Below are 22,807 nucleotides of genomic sequence, written 5' to 3' on the forward strand. Positions count from 1 at the left end.
ATAGAGGCCCCTGGGATGGATTTGAACCCACGATTGCTGTGAGGTGCTAGTGCTACCCACAACACAACTATGATTCATAATCTCAAAATCAAAATCCCAGCAGAGACAATGGAAACATAAAAATAAGCACTGTTTAAGACGTGCAATCAGTCCAATTCAAAAAGTTGTTTTATTTCTCTAAAAAGGTACAATACTAAAAAAGGTGCTATAATCAGATTAACATTAATTATAGGCATGTTTGATTAGCAGTGAATTAATTAACAAGTTATGCCCCCCCATTTTCAGCATCTTATCACCAACCATTCTCATTTCACAGTTCTTAAACAAGCTGTTTTTTAGTGAGAGGTCTGCCAATATATCTCAGTGGCACCAGTGTTATTTATAAGCATAATTAACTTAATAAGCTCAATTTTCTTTTAATACCTCTGTTAGAAGTAAGCTCCTTGCATAATGAAACCTGAAAAAAATCTATCTGTTTAATGCAGAGAGACAAACAGGGCTGAGGAGCGGCATTAAGGAGGTCAGGTCTTTAGAGACCTTGTAGCTCACCAGTGCTCGAGACTGGATGGCATTAGTGCTGGACACTGGCTGATGGTCAATGCAAATAAATGCCGATGATAAGATGAAAATAGCATTACTCTGAAGGATCCGGATGTCCAGGGAGTAGCAGCCCAAGACAAGGTATTCTACTAATTTGCAAAGACCTAGTTGGGGGTCATGTATTTAATTGCAAGATTACCAGGGTAAGCATGAACTAAAAGTCATATTTAAAGGCCTTCATTCACGCTTTCGGTGGCTGCTTTAGTGTGTTATGTTACTATCTTCCAAATGAAAACACTGTTGAACTGCTGGATTGGTGGCCGAGGCTTTTCCTCTGTTAGTTATCTACATCACATGTGCAGACGGTTGCCAGCTCACATGCTTTTGGGTAGTGAGACATGTTTTTACGGTTGGTCTCATGCTCTCACACCACCCAAACACATCTCAAATGAAGTCTCACAGGTCAATTTGATCAAACTCACAGACTTTTAGCTTTTAGTTTGGGGTTTTAAAGAATAATCTGTGTTACTATTATGTTGAGGAACTGTTGAAGAACAGGCAGTTGCATTGCAGCCATCCGCAGCATGGGAGAGAGGTTTTTTTTACAATGAAGCATGTAAATCAGCTATAGTGTAGTACAGTAGACATCCCTAATGAAAAACGAACCTGTAATTTGTCTACTAAGGGCTCTTTGAGACTGGACAACCCCTAAGGTTCTTCTCCTCCACACTCACTGCAATTCAAACAAAACTTTTTCTTGTAGGATTCAATTCTAATTGGTCCGCACAGATGGCACTTTATTTAATCTTGAAAACCTGAATGCAGGCCATGTACCATTTAGAAATTCCATTTAAAACACTAACAGAACAACATGCTACATAGCCATTTAGAGGTCAGACACAATCATGGCTATTTCCATAATCAAATGTGCCTTCCATGAATCACAACTCCTGGCCTCACTTTTCAGCTCTGATGAATCTTTTGCTTCCATCTCTGCTGCTGCAAATTACTGGAACAGTGACAAGAGATGGAGAGAAGACAAATGCAAGCAATGTGAGCGAGTGAGGGGGCAAAGAGAGGGGAGATAAGGCCTCCAGTGCTTTCAAGCATTTGGATCAATCACCGGATTACTTACCTGCTACAATGATCTACCCAAGAGCCAGGGTTACTGTGACTGGCTAACATAAAAGCCAGATTCCCACACATCAACAACAAATTGTCATTGGCGTTCCATTTATGAGCCATCAAATGCCATCATATCCACTCCAACAAAGAAGAGCTCCATCAGGTTGGATGGGTGGCCAGAATCTTTTAACAAGCTCATCCCCTATGAAAAGACCTCACTTCTTTCTAAATTCATAAAGGCCAGCAACAATTTGTCAATTTGAATATCAAAAGGGTCTAGCATGGGGTCCCTTGGCTGTTAAAGGCAGACTCCCATAGCTGCTACCAAGCAGGTGTGTGATGATCAATTATTAAGGATCCCACTCTGGTTACTCTTAGTGGGAGGTGAAACTGGGGATCTGGGGGGTTTGTGGTGGTGGGGGAACATATTTCTGTGTTGAACCTGGATGGGAAAGAGACAGCAGAGAAGGGAGAGCGAATACTATTTACATAAAATTAACAGTTCAAAAGAATGAGTTCACACACCAATCAAACTTGTTAATTGACTGTCAATGGTGTGTCCCTGAATATACAACACAACTACATTATTCATCTTAGGCCTTGACAGGAAGACAGTCCAATTTGCATGGGTGTTCTAAACGTGATCAACAACCACAATGCCACATGCATTTTTAATAGGCCAGAGATGGGATCCTTTAATATTCATAAGGGTCAAACAATTGCATATGACATTAAACTTTCTATAACAAGGTAAGTATTTTTCAAATGCTAGCCTTAGTGATCTAAATGGCCCGCAGAGAAAAGGAAGAAAGTGCTATCTTCCAGTCTTCACAGTGAATCAATGCTCTATGTCCATGTTGGTTCATTTTATTTAAATATCAAATAATATTAGCTATGTATTGCCAAAATAAGGTTGACTGAAAGTTGATTTAATATTAGTCAGTTGGTTCCGAGCTGGTTTTATTTATTTCTTCATTTACCAATGTTTGAGAATAACACGCATCATTAGTTTAAACAACCATGTTGAGACATTTTTCATTATGTATAACTGAGATTTACACAGCTATAATAACAAAACATCAAACTTTAAAAAAAAAAACCCTTCTTGAACGATCTCTAAGCCGTGCTTCCAATTTACCGAACAACTGAGAAGATAAAACATTTTCCAACTAATTTGTGTTTTTGTGCTGTACTTTATTGACCTTTATTCCACGGTAAAAACAATGTGATTCTTCTAATGAACCCAATGACACATCCAAAGGTCACCAAATTCAAAGACATTTTTTCCCTCTCTGAGAGGCGCAGACAGTAGAACGTATGTAAATGTACTCAGGAAGCGCCTGGCTGTGTCCACTCCCAGTCCTTAACAGTGTCTCGTTTCAGACTGGTGTGTCTGAGGTGTTTCTAATTGCAGTTTGTGTCAAAGGGTTTCCAGAGATGACCAGACAGTGCTAGACTATATTCACATCGGTGTCGAAGCCCTCTGGGCCCCCATCCCGTTGAAGACATCTCCAAGTGTCATTAGCAGAGCCTTGGAATGGTATAGATGAACTAGGCAGGCCTGGATAAAATGACCTGGTATTGATGAACAGTCAGGCTTTTCTGCCTGGTTCCAAGGACAGAGAGGTGGAAAACTGCTCCACCACTCCTATCAGATATGCTAATGGTCACAATTCTCCCCATTGAGACCTCATGCATAATTTAACTAGGAAAATGATAATACAAAATGTGTAAAATAGGTTAGATTAATATGGTGTAACTTTTCCTTTATCCAAGGACATATAACAAAGCTAATGGGGCAATGGCAGTACAATATCAGCTACACTGTCAGTAATTAAAGGCAAAATCTAACTAATATTTGGGAAATTTAATTTGTTTAAATGCTGTTGCATGTTTTTTTATATAGTGAAGACTAACCACGGAGTAAGAGTAAGTAAAAGGCAACAGTGTTACATTGCACAGGACTGATAACGATTTTTGAAAGCTGGAAAATGTAACAGAATAAAATGGTAAAATTGTATGATGTGTAAGAAGCACTAGACTACATGTAAACCCACAATACGGTGATTAAATGTTATTTGAAACCCTAAATTGATGTATAAGTTATAAAAAACACTATTGGAAATTTCTTTGGTTTACTTTTAATCCCATATGGAGCATTTTTAATGTGACAAATTTTTCTTTAGTAATTTTCTTCTTTTCTTGAATACTTTAGGGTTGGCAAATAGCTCAAAATAGTTCAAAATCTGGGGATCAAAAACTGAGGTTGAAGTTTTGTTGAATGTATTTAAGTGCATATATTATTCCTGCTTGTTGGCGCGGATTTGATATGCAACAACCGTTTAATCCTTGTGTGGTGGATAGCAGTTTGTCAGGGATGTGTGCTGTGATTTCATCTCAAACTGGCTTCAAGTCAGTGGGGTTCTTTCAGCATTAGTGAATTCAAAGCAGATCACGTCTGGGAGTGGGAAATGATAAGAAATGGGCTCGTGTTGTGCCGCGCCCTGAGGAAATCCTGCCTCTTCTGACACCTCATTTCGAAAATACAAACCTTTCAGGAGAACCACAACCTTTCTCCCTTCTCCCAAATCTTTCACCATGTTAGTCTTCTCATTTAAGGCTTCATGGGAAGGGGAAAAGATATTTGCCTTTTTTTTTTTATTCCCTCCTCTTTTTTCCACTCTCTTTATTTTTGTCATCCTGTTTGTGTTCCAGTTTGAGCCTAACCCCTGTATGCTCAACTGTCAGACGACATCAGTGTTACTTAAACTGCGACATAAATAGCCATATAAACTGCACAAAGAAGAGGCATTTCTGAATGCGTTCTCTCAGGTCTAAAATGGAACATTTATTTTGAAAGCAATCCATAAACATATGTTGAAGACACAGTGACAATTTTAGCAAAATATGCAATATTACGCAAGTATAATGACCCATTGTTGAAGCAATGTGTGGTCAGTCTGAGGGGCACTGGCTATTCCCCAGCCCCCCACCCTCACTAAGCTCATCTGTATTTTTATTTTCTGTCTGTTATGTCTGCCCTCGACATGCCTACTCCATACACAATGAACCTTGTGGAAGAGTAACACTGCCATGCCAGCTCTAGTCAACTTAATGCTGGTCAGGAGCTGCCAGTCAGTACTATAACCAAGGTCAGAGGAGCTTGACTGCTGGATGCCAAGGGACACACACTGGAACGTCAACAGGCATAAACAAAAGACAAAACAAAAAAAGCATCTTTCCCCATCATAAAAAATGTAAACTTAAAAAAATAAAATAAAATGTGTTGTGTTGTGTTTTGCTGGACACATTTATTGCTGCTAAAATGATGTTAAATTTAAGAAATACGATCAAATAAACATAACAAATACCTCAAACTGATGTAATATAATTGTCTGCTGCTTCAGACTACTGTGCCACACCAGAGTTGGGTTGAAAATGAAGAGTGATGGAGGGGCATGGGTTTTCATTGCGTTAGGCAAAATGCCCTGCTGCCTTCAACTGTCCCGACCTCACATTTTTTGACAAATTGGTTGTGAGGCTTTTACGACTGATGCACATATCGCAAAAATCATTTCTGCCAAGCTTCCTCTATGACCTGCCCGTGGGACATGACAAGCCTCTCCATGCATCGCTCTATCAAGCCGAATCTTTCCAGGACAATGCAAATTATGACAAATTCCATCATCCTGCATTATGCGCTTTCCCGCTAATCTCCCTAATTCGAGAGAATCGGGGAGGGTCTCGCTGTTTCAGCTGAGGGGCATGTTGTCTGACTGAATGATGCTGAAACTACAACCCTCATCCCCCGTTCTTTCTCCCTCCCCAGCTGTGACCACCTCGTCTCTTCTGTCTTTTCATATTTTTCTTTTACGTGAAGCAACATTTCTTAGTCTGGCTGGTAAGAGAAGCGTCAACTTAACCTGGCCACAGAAGAATTATGTCAAAATAAAATGCTATAGCCGTTAAAGTGTAACTGTCAGGAGTGGTGAAGTTAAACAAGTCAGTGTGTGAGTGTATATGAGGTATAACCAGAACAGGACCACGGTGTGAAATGTCTATTCTGCATGACACAGGCTGAATCAATCATTCTGTGTCGCAGCAACATGAATCTAATCGAGCGAGTAAAGTCCACACACATACACACATCCTGTCTTGTCTATCCTCTTGAAAATTATTTTTTTGCAGTGGAAACAATGTGTAGCTTAGTGTGGAAAAATAAACAACAAATTAAACATTTAAAATAAGAAGACTAGCTGACAGAAATATGATGGAGAAACTGCAGCGCAGAGCAAACGAAATGTATTCCTTCTTCATCTCAACAGATGGCAGTATGACTGCATTAAAAAGGCAGCTGGCACATCAGCCATGGCGCAGATACTGTATAAAGTCCAGTCCAAGCACGGACATTCTGACCAGACAGCATCAGGGTCTCCGTGGATTTTCGTTTCATTTCTTTCTTTCTTTTTTTTGACCAAGTTAAAATATTCACAGAAACAAGCCACGAATACAACTGGTGAATTGCAGGATCGTGGATTTAAAAAAAAAAAAAAAAATAGGAGGAAAATATATTTTTAACATTCACTTGATTCCACTTTGTATTTTTTCATTTTATCAATGAAACGCCAACATAGCTGCAACGTGACATTAATAATATAAAGAGGAACAAATCAAAATCACAAAGATGAAAAAATATTTTAGTAAAAAAGGGCACAAGGATGGATAACGTCAAATAATAAACTATCGTGTATTATTCCTACAATATGAGTATTGTATAATAATATAACACTATAGGAAATTGTAAAAATGCATGGTTCGTAAAATGCACCAAATCCTAGGTGAAAAACCTAGGAGAAAATTAACAGCTGTGTGAGTGCATCAAATTTAGCTCAATGCATTTTGGCATGCAGAAGACATTGTGCAGTCTATATTATATTAAATGAACATCTCAAATTCATCATATTACCGATACACACAGTGCCTGACATTCTCTTTCATAAAAGTTCTATAGTAAAAATTAGAAGAAAAAAAAAACATAATATAAGTAAACATGCTGACACATGGCAAAAAAAGAGGAGGCAGTATATTATTCATCTGCAGTACTTTTACCTCAGCAAAGCATACTTTGATGACAATGGCATTTTGAAAAATGAATAACCCAGGTTTGAAGCTACTACTTACAAGAACTGCTCTATGTGAAATTTATGATAGAGTGAGGGTGTAAAATTAAAAAGATGCAATACTTATTTCTAAGCTAGTCACTTACAGCCATGTTTAATATGTTGAACTTGTGGAATAGCTGAAACACAGGCATAACAAATATAGAAATAGCGTATAATGGCAGCTGTATTAAACTCTTTCCAATATTGAATTCAATCATCAGTGAGAGTTAGATTCAATTAATGTTTCTGAGCTGACTGTTTGGCTTTAAAGACTTTGGGTAAGAATAAATTGTTGACAAGGCGGTGGGTTACACCTAATGCTGTTACTTATTACTGTCTGCATGTCACCACACTAGCATGTATGCGTGTTGGTCACTGTATTGTTCTGTCTAGATTTGCCACACATGTAGATTTCACAAGAAAAGCGTCTTCCAGACCCTCCCTATCTGTGTGTTTGCATGTGCGAGTGTGTGTAGGCCCTGTCAGCTATGCCCTCTCGTCACTGCTGGGGGAAGAAACACACCCGGGCAGCTCTGAATATAGTGGCTAGTTACCATAGTAATGGGATGGTCATACGTCTCTCCTCTCTCAGACAGTGATGGAAGTGGACAGGACACGCTGCCATGCTTTTTATCTATGCATTTGGTATTCAGTTATTTCATTCCACAAATAAAAAGCTAAGCCATCCCACCTCTCCTTTTTCTGTATTCAAATAGATGGGTGAAATGCGAAGTAAATAGTTGGATATGGGGTAATAATTCACACATGGGACTACAAATAATTGATGTGTTTTGACTGAGTGTTTGTGATTGCAATTGTAATACCGCGAGTGTCTTGGCAGATGTCTGCGGTGGTGGGATCTTTACATGACGCTTTTCAGATGCCTTCTTGATGTCTCTGAACCATTCACCCCTCCACTGCTCATCAGCAGTGACAAAGTGAGAAGCAAACAAGGATGCATTCACATACACACACAAACACATACAGAAATAGCAAAAAGACAAACACACACACACACATACCATGTGGTTCTCTCAAATTAAAAAGCAGAGACGACTATTTATCAAGTGTAATCATATTCATACACCACAACTGATTACATTAATCTACATATCATTAAATATTCTAGTGCATTCCCTACATACAAACCCCCAAATGTTATACATACACACACATGTATATATATATATGAAATTTTTTTTTAACAAATGGAAGTTTACTTATTTGTAAAACTGCAAAGATGACTGACTTTTGTAGATGCTATCCACTAGAGACATAACTCAATTTCTTGAGGGAATCAAGGTCTTTGTAGTTTTAATATTTAATTGTGTGTAAAGACACACTTACACAATGTGTAAATACTTATATTAATATATTGGCATCCTTGTCTGTATACTATGTACATATATAAGGGGGAAAAAAGAGAGACGATAACTGTGGCAATGCTGTCCCTGCTTCCCATGGCTTGTTGACATGGACCAAGGCAGTCAGGCACCAATAATACATGAAGAGCTGTTCAAAGGCAATTAGGATCAGTTGTCATGGCTGGGCCCATTAATGAGTGGGAGTGTGGCAGGGGCCGAAGCAGAGGCACAGCGCCGGCAAATGCGACCGCATGAGAGCCGATGTATTCTGACAGATCCAGTCCTTCCCCTGTCCTCGCCTGGTACAAGCTGATACCAGCCTGTACCCACATAGTGCTGCAGCAGCAGCAGCATAGGATAATGTAGCAAAGAACGTCATGCCTTCTGGAAATGACTACTGCCGCGGTAGGTCAGCTTCCACACAATCACAGCAGGAGAGAAAGGGGGGACAAGGGCCAGGGAGGGTAGGGCTGGAAAGAATATAATTACCCTTGCTGCTGTGTAGCGCTTCACATAAAACTGCCTCTTCATCAGATTAAAAAGGTAATCTCCTTTGACCTGTCACATATAAGTGTAGACATTTAGAGGCAAAAATGTACATTTAGTAGCTCCAGCACGGTCCCTAGACGAAACTATGAGCGATATTTTAAAGCGGACATATTTCTCAGGATTATATTTGGGGAGGCAAAGGAAGTCCTGTTTCTGTAATATAGGAGAGATTATGTGTATATGTTGTTTGTATGCAAGTAAATATTTGACAACATTTGTTAGGTGTACATTTACTGATGGTTTGAGATGATGCGTGTACGCTCGGGTGTTTATTTTGCTTGCCTTTGCATATATATATATATATATATATATATATATATATATTTGCATCTTGCTGAGTTTAGCATGACTGCCGTGTACCTATCCTGTCAATCATGAGTGTATTACATTGAGTCAGCTGTGACTTTTTTTAATGACCAAACCAGTTTACCTTGTCACTCAGACAGAGCCTATCGCAAAGAGCACACAGGTGTGTGTGTGTCTGTGTGTGTCCTTGTAAGACTCGGCCTCAGGGCATACAGCCGACATGCCACTGTGGTAAGGTCTTACCGGGTTTGATCATTGTGTTTTGTGTGTGTCCAATTCAAGTGGAGACAGTTGACCCTGGTGTTAGGGTAGGATAACTAAAGCCTACATAGACAGACTCGGGTGATGCATAGAGACAGGGACTGAATCAATGATTGTTTGGGAAACGCTCTGAGGTGAAGCTTGACTGTCAGTTAAAACCTTTCAGACTAGAAAGACAAAGGTTCAATTCATTGCACATAATTCAGGAAAGGAAACAAGCAGCCTATTCTCCCTGTGCTTATTCTCAGTGAAATAAAAAGAAAAAAAAACAAACAAATCTGTGTTAACATCCTCTTCTGCAACTTAGGAGCAAGTAACTACATGCGCTAAAGAACACCGCAGCTTCAACTAGCCTTCAATCTCACGACTGCTGAAACCACTGAGCCTTCAAGACCTCATTTTTCATCGACTCAATTACTCGACAACTGTTCCCCTCCTGGCCCAACCCGTTTTCCCCCTCCCCAGTTCATCTTCCCTCCTCCTTAGTTGGAAGTGATCATTTGTTCTTTTATTAAAGTTGATAACATCCCTTGCATTGTCTGAGCATTCAAGCTGGAGAGCCGCCCCTACTGTTCTAGCCTCCAGCGTTTTCATATTATTGGTGCATTATTTCACGCATGCCCTCCTCTTTTATCAAGCGCTTTTGAAGTAATGTTAATAGACTAGAAAATTGAGACATTTATGAAGTATGGGCCATGTTTATGAAAAAATCCATAAAGTATGACAGGGGAGAGGTGAGATAAAAGCAAGGTTTTAATAGATTATGGCAAACAGGGGAAAAGCGTCAGATGCTGACAGGCACCTCCTCCGAGATCCCTCATTTTTTATGGGATTAATTTTGTTGTATTAGAAATGAAGTTAAATGTCCTAATTAATCTGTTCGTGCTGCATGAATACCTCCCTGAACGCAGATGCGTGCACACACACTGGTTTTTGGCTAATTACTCTTCTGTGGTAATTGAGGTAGATGTAGTCTCTGGATGTAGGCTGAGGAAGTTTCGGTAGGTGGGGGCATATTTGATGTGGTAGGGGCCTGCTGAATTTTGCATGCCGGCTCCTTTACACGAGTGAAAAATTCAGAGTGAGACCCATAAAACGTACCCACATTTTTTACCATTTGTCTTTATTTACTTATTTGTGTACATTTATCTACTGTTAAATTTCTGTTGAAGCTGCAAAGAACATACACGCATATTTTTGTTTATTGTGTGTCAGCAGTTTTCAGCTGCTTACCGTGAAACCACAAAGTCTATTTTCAGTTGTGTTTGGAAATATTTGTCACATTTCATTCAGAGTTCTTTCATATTGTGTTTCCTCTCCATCTACAATGTCAATTATGTTAAACAGACTTAAAGCAATGTTTGTTATTTAACTTGTATTCAATGCAATTAAACTGAAGCTTTAAACAAGCAGAGCAATTTTCTCTTTTGTCCAGCACGGGTGGCCCAGTCTGACTTTGACTCAGCCTGACTTTGACTCAGCCTGACCTCTTAGCTCTTCATCAAAAGGGCCAAACAAAGTTCAGCTCTTTGTTTTTAGACATTCATGCTCCTGTAAGAAGATTATTCAAATTCTACCGCCTGCCTCAACACACTCCTCCCTTTGATACTAATTGGCAGCGTCAGATTCACTTCCCTCCTGATGCCTCACGGTCCACTTTGACAATTTTCAAAATCCAATGCAAATCCTATCGTGGGCTTGTGCATGACAATCTTCTACAATATTGACTGTCACTCACAATTAGGGGAATGAGGCAAGGGGTTAGTGCTCACCAGCAACCTGAGGCTAGCGCAGTCAACTCCCCAAACGTACCTCGCCGAATCTGATCAGTGAGAATAATGTCCCAGCAAATATCCCAGGGGTGAGCCACTTACCTTAACTGGAAAGAAGAGATGTTTAACAACCATCCAGCTGATAGTTTGTCTGTTCAGACATGGTTTGGGTATCGTACGTGCTGCAGTAAATGTTGCTCAGAAGTGAATGTGACTGAACGGGCAGCATTAATTTAAATAGATCTTGCAAGTAAGAGACCCCTGTTGCTAACTCTGACTTTAGTGAATGATAGACCAATTTGATCCATCTGGCAACTAATAAGCGTAATCTATTATTATTAGTAATACATTTCTGTGTAAAACATGGAACATAGCCAACTAAAAACAGACTTATGCTCCTTCCCCCGCCTCCTGCTTCTTTTATGTCACTCCAAAAGAATTGCCTAAAAGCTTTCATAAAAGCATTCCATTACTCGGCTTTCGTTGTAATGAGAAAATTTGTTTTGATATTTTCCAACTGAGAAACATCCTTTGTCTTAATGAATTGATTGCTGTAGTAAAAGACTGAAATTTCTTATATCTTAATTAGATGATGTAAATTGCGTCTAAAACAAATGACAGCTAAATTTTCATTAGATCCCTGACAAACAAGACAGCAAAACAAAACAATTAAAGAGAAGAACTTTGATACAGCTACACTCACTAATAACACGATAAGATTACTCTACAGTTCATATCACAGTTAAATAAACTTGTAAACACATGTCTGTCAGGTATGAAACAACATGAAACATTATTTTTAAAAAAAGGGCATAAATTAAATTAGTGTTTTTTTTTTCTTTATGGCCTGCGGCTTTAACCCAAACTGATGCCATATTATATATCAACATACAATACACCAACAGGCCCTCAAGAGGCCCCCAGCTTTGACATTATAAAGGTTAACTAATTCTTTAAATCAAGTCACATCTAAATCTGTCAGCTTACCAGGCCAAGCTGGCGTTCAGTCAGCCTGCCATTTCAGAAAGCTGAAGCAGAGAGACATGACAAGCTGAGCAGACAGATGAATAGACGAATAGAATTTGAAGGTCCAGCATCCATCAAATGCCAATCCATAATGCCATTCCCTATACCTCCACCACTACCAAGCCTCAATGTGGAGACCTACTGTAATTAAGTCCTGCAGGGGCAGAGCGTTCTGTCAGCAGCCATGTGCTGTCTTTCAAACCAGTGGACATTTGTCAAAAGAATAAATTGATCCCAGTACAGCTGGACATTGATGAGTTTAGAGCCCTGACTGACTACCCTAGATTCACATGGTTAGCATTACTATATATATAGTATATATATACTATATATACTTACTATAATTGTTAAACAAAGGTAACAGAAACCTTTTTTATTTTTCCAATTGTTTCCATTTTTTCCCTAGGTTCAACTCATTAACATCATTATCTTAAAAATAGCTGAGCTTCCCATAGCTGACTGGATTCTCTGGTCATGATTATGATCTAATATTCTGATATTCATTCCCCCAAACTTCCAATCCCTTTGTATTGTTAAATCCCTCTTTTATTCACTAATTCATTTCCGTGGATTGGAATGTATGAGAAGGTTTCTCACACAAGAGCTCTTTGGTCGCTGTTCTCGCCCTGTCCCTGTTGCCAACACTCACCAAGAAAAAAAGTGTCATTAAGATGGCATCACCATGGTGCTGGTGAGAGGAGGGGTGGGACTGCATGCTTGCTCACAGCAAGGGGGTAATTGTATCAATATGTAAAACTCCCTATCTGTACTGAAGAGATGTTCATACATTTTTGATCAAATTAAGCCATTGTAGCGTGGAGGAGGAGTAGACACATTGAGAGACCACGCAGGGGTCGTACGAAGCTCCGCGCACAGCTCTGAACAAACTCCTCTCATTGTTTTCTCAAATTGCTTTGGATATGAACGATCATTAGAGGAATGAAAGATTAGATTGCTTTCCAGAGGCAACATCGCATGCACACAGCTGACTTCAATTTCATGTCTCGATGAGACTCCATTGAGGAAATCAAACACTGCTGGCATGTTAAAAGCAAACCTGACTCTGTAGGTTGCATCTCAGGACTCCAAACTGAACTTCGGTGACACACTGGAGAGATATGCCGTCAAGCTCTGAATGAATGGCTAATCCACACATGTTCTCACTCATAGACGGATTTGGCTGCAACATCAAGGACGGTGTGGAGGAGATGGACACTATCCTTGTTGACAGTACCTTGACAAGTGTAATCCTATATAATACACACTGGGTAAACACAACACCAAGCCAACCGTGCAACCACAGCCCACACTTCCTTTTCTCTCCCTTTGAATTCTAGATTCTTTCTGGGTTTGAAACAATATGAAAGAAATTTGAGTTTTAACTTTACAAACAAGTGCAAAAATGAATATGCACTCCCCACTATGAAAGAGATACATATTTACATGTATACACAACACAAGTCATACAGAACAATCACATGCATACGCACACGTGCATCTCTATATAAACAAAAGACAAAAGAGACGAACAAGCACAATTTTAATTGCCTTTCAAGAGCGCACAATTACAAAGCATACGAATCACCAGGAAGGTTTGTCAATCATCAGATTAATCCTTGATTATCCTTCTTTAATCTAATGCTTACTTTTATACAGTAATGTTTCCTATTTTTTGCTTGGTCCAAGCCAAAAACTTACTTTATCATTTGGAAACCAATAATTTCTGTGAATAACAGGGCTGAAATGTAAATACTTATTAATAAGTAAATAGAAGAAATAGTTTCCCTTTTGGGGGATATTTTTCTAGACTTACTCTGAGGGCCTGGCTGTAGGGTCCGATGTTGGCTGGGGCCCAGTGGGACAGGCTCTGGACGTGCAGAGCTTCTCTCTGATTGAAGCAGCCCTCTGCCAGGGGCTCGGTCCAGTCATGGAGGAGACAGTCCATCTGCAGCAGCTGGCCAGCAGGTAGAGGCACCTGGACACACACCCTACACAAAAACAAGAAGAAAACTGGATGATTGCTGTACTAAAAAGAAATAAAATAAACACAGAATAAGAATGAGCTGTAAATGCAGGTTTGAGCAGCGTAAATACTGAAGGTGTTTTACACTTACCTGGCTGGAGGGTTGATGTCAAAGTGTTTCTTATAGACTGCATTGAGTTCAACAAAATCTTCCATGTTTTTTACGTACAGGTGAACCAGAACAATGTCCTTCATCTTCCAGACCCTGCTGTCCAACTCCCCTATAGACAGTAAATACATTGGAAGTGATAATAATATATTATAAATAAATTACACTAGCCTAACATTATTACTGCTTGGTTAAAATATGCATTTTTACAAAAGGCTTTTGTGTGCAACATACAATAAAACAACAGTACAGTACAGTCCAAATAAAATCCAAATGCAAAGGTCTGTGGCAAATGAAAGTGTCTCGCTAAGCACCATTACAGTGAGGTCATTAAGTTTCTGGACAGAATGAAAATGAGATTTTTTTTTTTATTTTATGGATATTTTTAATGTTCTCTTATTACACCACCACAGTGAATTCTACAGCAAATGATAAATATGTTTCAGAGGTTTACCAAAACTTTTTCATTAACTGTTTGGGAATTTCAGCCATTTTTACACATAATCCATTATAGGAAGTATTTACGCGATTGACTGACAAGCAGTTTCATGGTCATATGAGACCTGTTCCCTCCTTATTTCATGACAAATTAAGCTGATAAGAGATGTTGTCTTGATCAAATATTGAACATTTGGTATCTTTTTACTGGGATACTTAATATGAGGTCCAAAGAGATATCAATGCATGTAAAGCAGGTCATGATTAGGCTGAAAAACAAAAATAAACCTACAAGAAACACGATTTTTGTTTGCAAGAGCTCAGTCCCACTAGAGTAAAAATAGGACAATAGGAAACCACTTTTGGTCACCAGTTCAACTTGTGGGAGACAACCTGTCTCAGTCTAACTCAGACTGACTACAATCATTCTCAAACAGACTGACAAAGGTTAAAGTCAGTCTGCACTGATGAGTTCTGCTCCATCAAATAATGAAACACACAAACATGAGTTACTAAGGTTTGTGGCTGGTAGTTTACTGCAAATTGCACTAAATTTAACACATTATTTTGCCACTGATATGTTTGCGATAATTGCTGATAGGGGTGCTCATTTATTTGCAATCAGTGGGAGAGATGTTATCAGAACAAGTGTATAATTGGCACTTGTGGATGGCTCAAAGCTCTGAGTGCAACTTTGGCACTGTCTGTCCTGCTGATCTTTACTCAGTCCTCACTCTGTTTCAAGTTGCCTCCTTGTATATTCCTACTCTAAGATAATAATAGGAGTTTACTGAAAGAGAGCAGAGCTGAACATAACTTAATGGTGCAACTTAACTTTAATATTTAATATGAAGTAAGTGTCAAAAGGCAACAGCCGAAAATCGCTTCAGTTTAAAGAATTAAAAAGCTACAGTAGATTCCTAAGAAAACAGTGCGCTTTGATGATGGCTTTTTTTTTTTTGCTTTCCTGCAGCATGTCACTTTTTTATTTATTTCTTTTTCTAAACACATCACAGGGCTTACAGGGAGTGAAGCATATATTTACTGAAATAAACAGCAGACTTTGAGAGTTAATAAATATGTGAAAATGACTGGACTCTGTAACATGTTTATGGCATCATGAACCACAAGTTCTAACTGTCAACGAAAGAGTGAACGATGTTTAGGTTTGGGTTGATCTTATCACTCAGGAGTTTGGCTTCTCCTTTCTATTGGCCCATTTCTTCAGAGACACAATCATACCAAAACTTTCTCACTGTAGGATCTGAGATAGCAGCCCCAGTGCACAGCTCCCACTCAGTTTCACACAGCGGAAAAACCTGGAGGGATCTGGGACAATAACAATATTTTCATTTACACGTGGAAACCTTGGTTTCTGACAGTATCTAATATCTCATATTTAAATGGAGAAATATGGAAAAAAAACACGGAGAAAAAAATCTTGCGCTCCACCTGACTGTCAGCCCTCAGGACGGCACACAGTCCACAGCAATTTATAACACAAGAATTAACCCTTACAAAACGTGTCTTGTTTGCTTGTTTATAAATGTATAAATTATAAATGTTACCAATCTGACCCAGTGAGTGACCAAGATTGGGTGGGTGGCATGCTGTGTGCCATATTATTGCAAAAAGATTGCATATAATTTCCATCTTGACCCTGTTGAAAACTGATAGGAGACTGCTTTATCACCATTTTATCCCAGTTTTGTTGTTGTCTTGACATAATAGAGCTGGTCTCCATTATTTCAAAGGCATTGACTGCACATGGTTGCCACCTGGTCTCCAACAACTAGTCAGCAAGACTAGAAATTTCCTTTCAGACAATAAATAATAAACATGTCAGCCATATGAATGAGCCTCCTAAACCATCCTACATAAAAAACACAACAACAACCTTACTAATTTGAACCTAGTGATAAATGTGTCACTTTCAACACAGCACAACCCTGAACTGCATCCACTAGTGTTAATGGACAGGTTTGAACAAGATTTGCAAGCCTGAGATTTTTTTGTTTTACTTTTCTGAATCTATTCGGCATAAAGCTACACCTACTGCATACTTACTCAATATTCATGTCATTTTAATTCTGTCACTTTAGTATTTAAAAGGTGGATAGATTAGAAATGTTTTCTGACATTGAAATCTATTGCTTTAAAGTGGTAATGGTGGACCTCTTCTGTAAAGTGCAGTCTAGCACAGTATGCACACACGATGTAGGCTTTGGATGCAAACGCAGGCACAAGGGCTCAAAGCAAAGCCTTTCTCGCTACAATCATTTGAAAGAGCTTCAAGTTTGTTTTTCCTTTGCCGACACTAGCGTCTCAGACTACTTCGCCCTCATACAAAGAGGTTGTTCATTAAATATTAACTTGTTTAATATTGTCTCTGCACTGTGAAGGCTGTTCAGCCAAGCACCACGATAAACATTAAATATGCTTTTCATCTTTCGCTCCTCTTTCCCCATCAAAAAAAAGAGAAGGAGAAAAAAAGACTGTGATACACTGTAAAAGCCTACACTTTCAAACTTCTGCAGGGAAAAAATAAGATAACCCACCCAACACGTCTGCACAGTGTGTGTGTTTAAAAAGCTTTAGTTTTCGTTAATTTGCAATGCTTGTCCTTGCTTGGTGGCCAGCATGCGATCCTGTTCTTGTCATGGACAGAGTCTTTGACACATGCTTTGCCTGCTGCCTTGACGAGCACTTCTAAGTAAGAATGACTTGTCAAACTCTGCAACTTCTCCTGGTGTGTGTTTAGCTAACCCAGCGAGGAGAAAGAAAGACACTCAGGGGACAAAATTCTCTCCATGTGTTTCTTTTCATTGTTTTTTCTTTCTTTCATTTTTTTGTTTTGGTGGGTGGGTGTGGAGGGTGGGGGTAAAGTGAGCAGTGCAGCACAGTAAGCCCGACATATTTTTTTTGTTTTTTACTGAACAGCTTACATTACCTCTGGACAAAAGAATTATATTCTACCCCCCTCGACCATATCAAAGATGTCATTTTTATTTGATTGAAGAACACATAACTCATTCAAGTATAGTTTACTTTTGTGTGTTATGTGCTTCTGCGATTTCAGGGAGGCAAAAAAGAATTTTCTAGCAGACCCTTGTGGTTTTCCAGAGAGCTCAACACTTTTAATACTTTCCCTTACTTTGCAGCTGGATGAAAGCTGCCGATGTCTGGCCCTGGATCCCAGAGTCTTGGCTCTGCAGGCCATTGATGCCACAGATCCACTGATAACCTCCGGAACTTCTTAAAGAGCAAGATGGAGAGACGTCTGCATGAAGAGATACGAGATGAAGAGAAAATGTTAGTTTACTTTTTAAAGTATTTTTTCTCTGTTCATAACTTTGAGAAACCCCAAAATGAGAGATCAGTCTGTTTGTTTATTCATTTATATCTATTTTAAATATTGCTTAAGACAGCGGTTTCCAACCTTTTTTACGCCACGGACCGGTTTATGCCCGACAATATTTTCATGGACCGGCCTTTAAGGTGTTGTGGATAAATATAACAAAATAAAACTAGTACCAGTACCGAAAAAAAGAAAATTTATTCATAACACACGTGAAAAGACCAAGGAAAACCGAGTAAACGATAAAAACGATAACAAAATAACGCTGAAAACCGATAAAAAACCCTGAAAACTATACATTTCACACCTGAGCCTCAACTCTCGCAGCCCGGTACCAAACGACTCACGGACCGGTACCAGTACGAGGCCCGGGGGTTGGGGACCGCTGGCTTAAGAGACAAACTGTGCATAAACGGTTTATGTCAGAGGAATTATTAATTCAGAGACTGCCACAAAATGACAGGTCTTGTCAAACAATCATTCAGAAATACTAGCATTAAGATGCTGGCCACATGACACAGATTCAGGCTGCATACACCACACAAAGATATCATGTGGCACACCAAGACATAAATATAGACTCATGCATGCATATCAGTGCATGCGATTCTCCCAATAAATGAATCTCACCGTGGCCCCACTGACAACTAAGGTCACAGTTTGATGAAAATTCGTGCTGGTTGTCTTCGGCTTGATCAGCATATTCCACCTCCTCAGTCATCTTGTCAATGGCATTTTGGCAAGGACAACTACCATGGGGCAAAGCTCTCGCCACCACATCCTGCAATAAAGCACCACAGGGAATAAATCAGGCCAAATGCCCAGCAAAGAGCACAGAGCCTTCTGCAAAGATAGACAAAACGCTGTATAATTAGCCAATCTTTTCAAATACCCCACCAAGTGGGCTGCGTGTGTCAGTCTTTCATGACAAGGACCCAGACACGCATAACTTCAAGGTGAATGAATATGAAACAACATGCTAACATATTCGTGGTTCGGGCGAATAGGGAGTGGTGTTTTCTGATACTGTAGATTCAATCACGCTGGCTGTCAGTCAAAACTCATGACTGGATGGGTGAGACATGTTCTGGATTTCATCTGTTTACTTATACTTTCCCTCTGCACTCTGCTACTCCTTTAAATAACAAATCATTACCATTCTCTAAGGCATACATATTACCTGCCAAATCCTGCTGGGGCGTCACATATTTAAATACATATTTCATATCTTCACAACGCCCCCCTCGCCATGCCCAACACTCATTCACCCCCCTCATCGGCTGTCAACCGCATTAGGCAATATGATAATCAAATTAATTATACTTCAGCCCCTCTCTCCTGGCCAGCATGAAAAATAGCTTGACTAGCATTAACGGAGGGCAAATGATGGTGGTCCATCCCCACCCCCTGAGCTTGGTGCGGTTTCCTCTAGTGCTGGTGTCACCGCAGATCTGTCACCCTGACGAGAAAAGCTTCAGAAGGCTGAACCAGGGCAGGTTCTCCCCTGGTTGCCCCCGCCCCCTCCGCTCCCACTCGTGCAGGCCCTGGTTCTCCGTGCTCTTCCCCCAGCAACCTAGGGGGGGCTAGAGGGGCTCTGAGAGGCTGTGAATGTGTCTGTGTGTTGGGGGTTGGAGTGTGGGGAGTTAAAAATTATATAGCTGTAGGGAGTGAGGCTCCAGGGTCACAGAAGATGTGGGACAGGGGTATGTTTTCTGTCCATAACAGTCCCATCCCCCCATCCAGCATCAAGATATACTTACATACATATATAAATACAAACACAAACGCACTCTATTGCACATAAAAACCCACAATGAAACTCACGTGGAAATCACATGCTCCACCCTGGAGACATGTTAATCCCACAGTGGAACTTTGAGCTCACAGCACCGTTGCACAAGGAGCATTTGCTTTCAGCAGGAACACCGATAAGCCAATAGGTTTCTTATTGAACTACACAACTTAAAATAGCATAATTAAAATAAACATAAATGAAGGCAATGTCTCGATCAGAACTTTCTGGGAATTATTTAAGGATTCTAAAGTTGTCCGCTCTTGCAGACAAAGTTAAATGTTTGCAAATCTTCAAGCCTGTGAGGCCCTCCGCAGCTTCTAATTTACCAAAAGCCAATTTCTACTCCCCCCCACCCCCATCCACAACCCTTGCTTATGTCCGCTTAGCCAGCTACCTGAATGCAAAGTGCCTTAATGTGAGCAGACATGTTTATTAAGCTGGGCCTAGTTTCAGGCTGCAGTGAATATTGCAGACGTCAAAGTAGGCCATGTGGGGCTAGAGGAGAGAGAGTGAGGGATGAAGGGAAAGACCGAGAGCAAGAGTGTGTAAGAGAGAGAGCGCCAGAGCAAGAGAGAGGCCCTCTGGAGGTCGATCTGAACCCTGCCCTGCAGTGCTGTGTTTCTCCTCAACAAAGTTATCAGACACCAAAGGGTTTTGTTCTTGTATTTGTTTTGCCCTGAGAGCAGTTTTAAAGCAATCAATCCCGAAGCGACTCAAACTTTTGCCTGTAAAATTATCGATTCGGCATCGAACGCCATTGATCTCATTTGCGAAACAAGTTATAACTCATGGAAGTTTGACTCACGGTGTCTTTGTTCTCCGTGTGCATTTTAGTGAAGCGCAGGTAGCCAACCGGTGCAAAGGCATCTGCTGAGTGGATCACCGTCTCCGCCGCATCACTGCACAAACGCACAATGAACGTCCATATATATTTGGGGAAAGAACACACATGCTGCAAAAGTGTCAGACACACAGTTTATAATGCTTTACTCACATAACGATCTTCTTTTTGAAGAGAGGACAATCAAGGGTGAAGGTTTCATATTCACCTCCTTCCCCACATATATGGACTCCATACTTCTGGGAGAGCTACTCAGGGAGAGAAAAACTTTCAGTTTATAATTTTTTAATCTCAATTCAATCCCAAATTTTCAATAGAACATTGGATTTTAAAATGTATAAATTGCTGAATGAAAAAATATATTTATATTAAATCATAAATCATATTATCATTAATAATAATAAAGGGATCTTTATAACAGCTGCTACTGGTACCACAGCCATTGCATGGAATGGTTAAAACATTTTGCCAGCTTCAGAGAAAGATGAAACTAATTGCAACAGTGGTGAAAACAGTAATTGTACAAGAATGTAAACAGGCGGACTATGACATTTTCTCGCAATAAATCACACAGCGCAAAGTGACAAGACTAAAAATCATCAAGACAATACATAATTTTAACTACATGATTTCATATTGTTTCATAGCCAACTTTGAAATGAACATAAGGTACTGTCCTGGAGATAAGAGGCTGAAAGTGTGGTGGAGTATCTGCCATCCAATTACCTGTTTCAAGTAGGGCTCCATGTCAGCCAGAGGTTTTCCTAAGTGCTTCTCTGGATCCAGGCCTGGCACACATGTGGGAAGAGACACATATGAATGTACACAAAGCTATACACAAAGACAGAAATACAAACACAAACACCACTGCAAACAGACAAACGTATGCACAGACAGAGAACGATAGAGAGAGCGCGGTCGGATCAGGAACACAACACAGTGATTGAAGATGACAGGCAGGGAGGTTTACGGGCAGTCACACAAACACACATGTAAACCTGCGCCCTGGATCTATTTGTTTGACTTTGCAAGTAGTGTACACAGATCTCTCCGGGTAAGGGCAACAGTTTTCAGTTGCTGGCCACAGACCCCCCCCCCCCCCCCCCCGCCCCCCCCTCCCAATCCTTCGCCCACAACCCCCACCCCAACAAGTTCCCTTTGAGAACATAAACTCTGGAAAGAGATCTTGTTTATTTGGCTTTCCCCTCCCCTTCCCCTGAAATGGTGCATGGAAGTGACTCACAGGAATGGGAGCGAAAAGAAGAAAGGGAAGAGAAGGGTGGTGGAGAGTTTTGTATGCATATCCAGTGGTGCCACGCTTTTAAAATACAGGCTGACTGGCCCTCGGTCCCCAGACACAAAAACAAGTAAATCCAACCAGCAGCCCGCTTCCCCTTTTGATAACATATCCAAATCCAGACCTGAGCTTAAATGAAAGATTAGTGCGTTGATAGCTCTAATTTAGGAACAATCTACATATTAGTAGGAATAAAAGGCTGAAAACAGCGAGGAATTTACTCAGCTTGTTGAGAATTGCAGGGTTTTACTACTTTGTGACACTGAGTCCTGATTTTGTGCTCTACAGGCTCTTTCCTGAGGGCACTAAGCAGAACTCCATCTCACCCTGTCACTCCTTTCACAAAGAAAGTGCAGCCAATGATTTCCTGCTGCACATTCTTTGCTGTTCCAACAAAACACAAAGCTTTGAGTACCAGATGCTCTCTACAAAGAATAGAACAATAAAAACATAACAGGACACGAATGTAAAATGCTATATTTTAAGAAAGCCAAGTCATGTTGTTGTCTGCATGTTTAGAGTAAAACACCTGACTGTTTTACAGAAATACGATGACCACTAGCCCTTTCTGTGGTTGCCTATTAACTGATCGACATAATCATTATCAAGTAACTGATGAGTAACATGACAACAATGTCATCGCCATAAAAAAAAAAAGCTGCTGACCCAAATTATTTCTCTCAAAATCTAATATAGCTCCACTACTCCTAGACATCAGGTGATTCTGTTCATTGGCATGTTCATGTGTTTAATTAAAGGAACTAAGTTAATCGTAATGTGAGAATCTCTCTTTTCTCATGGCCTGACAGCCTCAAAGGTTAACGTGTCATCAACGGGCCCC

General features: G+C 40.0%; 1 protein-coding gene across 1 annotated transcript in view; it reads right to left on the reverse strand.

Annotated features, from left to right (window-relative positions):
• Positions 1-22,807, reverse strand: part of dph6 (diphthamine biosynthesis 6) — a 56,903-nt gene that overhangs the window by 11,965 nt on the left and 22,131 nt on the right. Inside the window, exons 6-12 of the mRNA XM_006798436.3 lie at positions 21,396-21,457; positions 20,823-20,917; positions 20,634-20,727; positions 18,664-18,814; positions 17,830-17,955; positions 14,220-14,349; positions 13,919-14,093 (exon numbers count right to left, since the gene is read on the reverse strand). Of these exons, the coding sequence (XP_006798499.2) occupies positions 13,919-14,093; positions 14,220-14,349; positions 17,830-17,955; positions 18,664-18,814; positions 20,634-20,727; positions 20,823-20,917; positions 21,396-21,457 (833 nt within the window). The remainder of the gene's footprint in view (positions 1-13,918; positions 14,094-14,219; positions 14,350-17,829; positions 17,956-18,663; positions 18,815-20,633; positions 20,728-20,822; positions 20,918-21,395; positions 21,458-22,807) is intronic.

The sequence above is a fragment of the Neolamprologus brichardi genome, chromosome 19 (genome assembly GCF_056152115.1).
Source record: "Neolamprologus brichardi isolate AB-2024 chromosome 19, ASM5615211v1, whole genome shotgun sequence".
In the NCBI taxonomy this organism is placed as follows: domain Eukaryota; kingdom Metazoa; phylum Chordata; class Actinopteri; order Cichliformes; family Cichlidae; genus Neolamprologus; species Neolamprologus brichardi.